Source organism: Perkinsus marinus (genome assembly GCF_000006405.1).
Source record: "Perkinsus marinus ATCC 50983 genomic scaffold scf_1104296953524, whole genome shotgun sequence".
NCBI classification, from domain to species: Eukaryota; Perkinsozoa; order Perkinsida; family Perkinsidae; genus Perkinsus; species Perkinsus marinus.
Genome location: NW_003208452.1, coordinates 1 through 3,313, shown reverse-complemented (window position 1 = coordinate 3,313; position 3,313 = coordinate 1). Strand labels below are relative to the sequence as shown.

The window sequence follows — 3,313 nt, the reverse complement described above, 5'->3', positions numbered from 1 at the left end:
TCCTTTAACTTCTTATATTGCTCAACTGTAACCAAAGAGGTTGCTTAAGAGTGGTCACCTACACCAGTTTGCATGACATGCATTCATCGGGATCACGAGTTTGAGCCTCTCATCTAGGCGCCTGCGCTGGTTTCAGAGGGGTCCGAGACTGGGTCGACGACGACGACCGGAAGGATGGGTTCTGACAGGATGCTGTAAGGAGCACATATCATGCTCAAGCCGTTTCACTTTCTCCAGACTTCGAACTGCCAATATAATTCCCAACTTTACACCATGACGCACTCAGCACTTTCTTGAAGCGAGGGCCCGTGGCTGCTCCCTGTGACTTGATGCCGTCCAGAACCTGACACGATGCAGTTCAGACCTGATGGGCCACCACGGCATTCCTCACCTTTCGACGATAATCAACATGGACGGTCATCAGAATTCCAAAGAATAATAGGCATACGCCAACGAAGGCAAGACCAGCATGGACGATCCTGAAAGGCGCGAGGTCACCCCATGCTTCTCAGTTGACCGGCCGTGATCGGCCCAAGCACAGCTTGGGCTCTCGCCAGAGATCAGTTCACTTTTGAAGCCGCCCAGTCTGAGATCCTTCATCAACTCCAGCGGCAGGGGTGGGCGTAACAGTGCTGTCCATAGTCGCCTGTTGTCGTGGCGCCACAGTGTGCTCAGCCATGTGAGACCTGAGCGTAGATGATGCAAGGATGACGGAGTTGCCATGATACGATAGCTCACTTGCTTTCTTGACCGGCTGAGTGGGAGAATATTGGTTGCAGGTCCGGATCCGTAAGGAAGGACTAAATAAGCAATAACACCAGCTTTCTCCACATCAGCCCATGCAGTGGTGCCCAATCGTTCACTTCTGATACAACTATATTCACTCCAAGGACTAATAGATCGGTCACGTACATACCGCATAGGATCCCACCTTGGTGTCCAAGAAATCGTTCTTGCTGTTGAAAAGATCAGCCTCGTCGTGATCAATCGAGAGGGGTTCAACCGACGGTTCCGATATCTGTTCGTCCACGACAGACATCAAGACGCATCCCCAGAAGTGGCAGGGTCAAAGTCGCCCATGTTACTGCACCTGCTGATTCGTATCGACGTGTGCGTCCCTGAGCCTCCTCATCCTTCTCCTCGCGGCATCCTGTTCCAGTATGGAACTGCTATGATGATGATGTGTCTTGTTAGCGTGTCCGTGATGAGCAACCTTGACGACGCGAACTTCGGAATCAGGGCTCATACGGCCACTTACACCCGCGGTGTGGACTTTAGTATCCGCGTCGGCTTGCTTGCCCTTAGAACCATGTTTCATGTGATGATGAGTTGAACGCTGGAGAAGGGTGCGTCCAGAATAGACCGCGATGAGCACGCAGACACACCTTATGGGCATGCTTTCCCTCATGAGTGTCAGAGTTGGGGAACTCCATGTCGGCTTTGGTGGTGATTATGATGACGAGCCAAAGGGATATTTGCACTAAGAAGACGGTTTCAATGCATGTCGTAACTTTACTGAGCTTACTGATTCTTCCGGGGAACTTGATAGCGACGGGAAGCATTTGGAAAGAGGTAATGGCTACGACTATCGATTCATCAAGAAGTCAGATATGCATGAAAACATAACTCTGTCCAGACTAGCCACGACGGGTATTTACATGCAGTACGATTCGCATCGGCGAACAGGGCTTCACTCATCGTTCTGCTCCTGAACATGCGTGCAATTCGTCTTATATGATCGGACCCCGGAGAGCCTTACAATGCCGAATTTGGTATTGTGTTCGCATCGCTTCTTCCTCTCTTCACCATTTTCTTCTTCATCAACTTCCTAAAAAGAATCGAGATCAACCCCAGACATAAGACTCGAGCCAGAATCTTACAGCCTTGAACTGAGCCTCGTTGTCTTCGCCCGGTCCTTGAGTCTTCTGCAACAGGGAATCCTACAATACACCAATTGCTCACAACGGCCCTGGTGATGGGAAGTTGCTAACCTCATCGTCGTCATATGGGCACTTTATCCTCTCAACGGTACTCTTAGTCCCAATCTGGGCCAGCGAGAGATCATCAATTTTGCCGGCAATTTTTCTGTGTTGGCCTCAACGGACCGTCTTCCTTCTGCAAGTGGTGGAAGAGTGAGCCTGTCTGTCAAGGTGGGGATCAGCCTTGTGGCCCGTCGGATTGCCCTACCGGCACCCCCGCCCCTACCGAAGGGCCTCCTGACTCACATGCCGGCCCAAGCCCCAATTGCGATGCGTACTGTACCGCCATCAACCTGGGACTTCCTGGCGATCGTGTGTCGTACTGCAAGTGGTGGCTCTACGTACCGGTCTGCTATGCCGGCGACCAGCCTTGTGGCCCGAGTGTCTGCAACAACTACGGGGACAGTACAACTATGACTGCCACCAATACCGTCGCAACAACCCAGACAACTATCAGTGTCACTTCGACTGTGCAGACGGCCACCACTGTTGCTTCGACAACGCAGACGGCGACCACTGCAGTTCCGACAACTCAGGCGTCTACCACTGTAGTTCCGACAACTCAGTCGCCTACCACTGTTGCTCCGACAACTCAGGCGGCCACCACAATAGTTTCGACAACTCAGGCGGCCACTACTGTAGCTCCGACAACTCAGGCGGCCACTACTGTTGCTCCGACAACTCAGGCGCCTACCACAATAGTTTCGACAACTCAGGCGGCCACTACTGTAGCTCCGACAACTCAGGCGGCTACCACTGTAGCTCCGACAACTCAGGCGGCCACCACTCAGGCGGCCACTACTGTTGCTCCGACAACTCAGGCGCCTACCACAATAGTTTCGACAACTCAGGCGGCCACTACTGTAGCTCCGACAACTCAGGCGGCCACCACTGTAGTTCCGACGACTCAGGCGGCTACCACTGTAGCTCCGACAACTCAGGCGGCCACTACCGTAGCTCCGACAACTCAGGCGGCCACCACTCAGGCGGCCACTACTGTTGCTCCGACAACTCAGGCGGCCACTACTGTCGCTCCGACAACTCAGGCGGCTACCACTGTAGCTCCAACAACTCAGGCGGCTACCACTGTAGTTCCGACGACTCAGGCGGCTACCACTGTAGCTCCGACAACTCAGGCGGCCACTACTGTAGCTCCGACAACTCAGCGGCCACCACTCAGGCGGCCACTACTGTTGCTCCGACAACTCAGCGGCCACTACTGTCGCTCCGACAACTCAGCGGCTACCACTGTAGCTCCAACAACTCAGCGCCCACCACTCAGCGGCCACTACTGTTGCTCCGACAACTCAGCGGCCACTGCTGTTTCTCCGACA

The 3,313-nt window shown here is 53.8% G+C and overlaps 1 protein-coding gene across 1 annotated transcript; it reads right to left on the bottom strand.

The window, feature by feature from the left end:
* Positions 1-569: 569 nt before the first annotated feature.
* Pmar_PMAR002687 (hypothetical protein) lies at positions 570-1,039 on the bottom strand (the record flags this gene model as incomplete). The annotated part of the gene is made up of 3 exons (XM_002776425.1): positions 570-686; positions 739-800; positions 932-1,039. Coding segments are annotated over 3 exons (287 nt in total), but the record flags the coding sequence as incomplete, so codon positions are not given.
* Between the last annotated feature and the right edge of the window lie 2,274 nt (positions 1,040-3,313).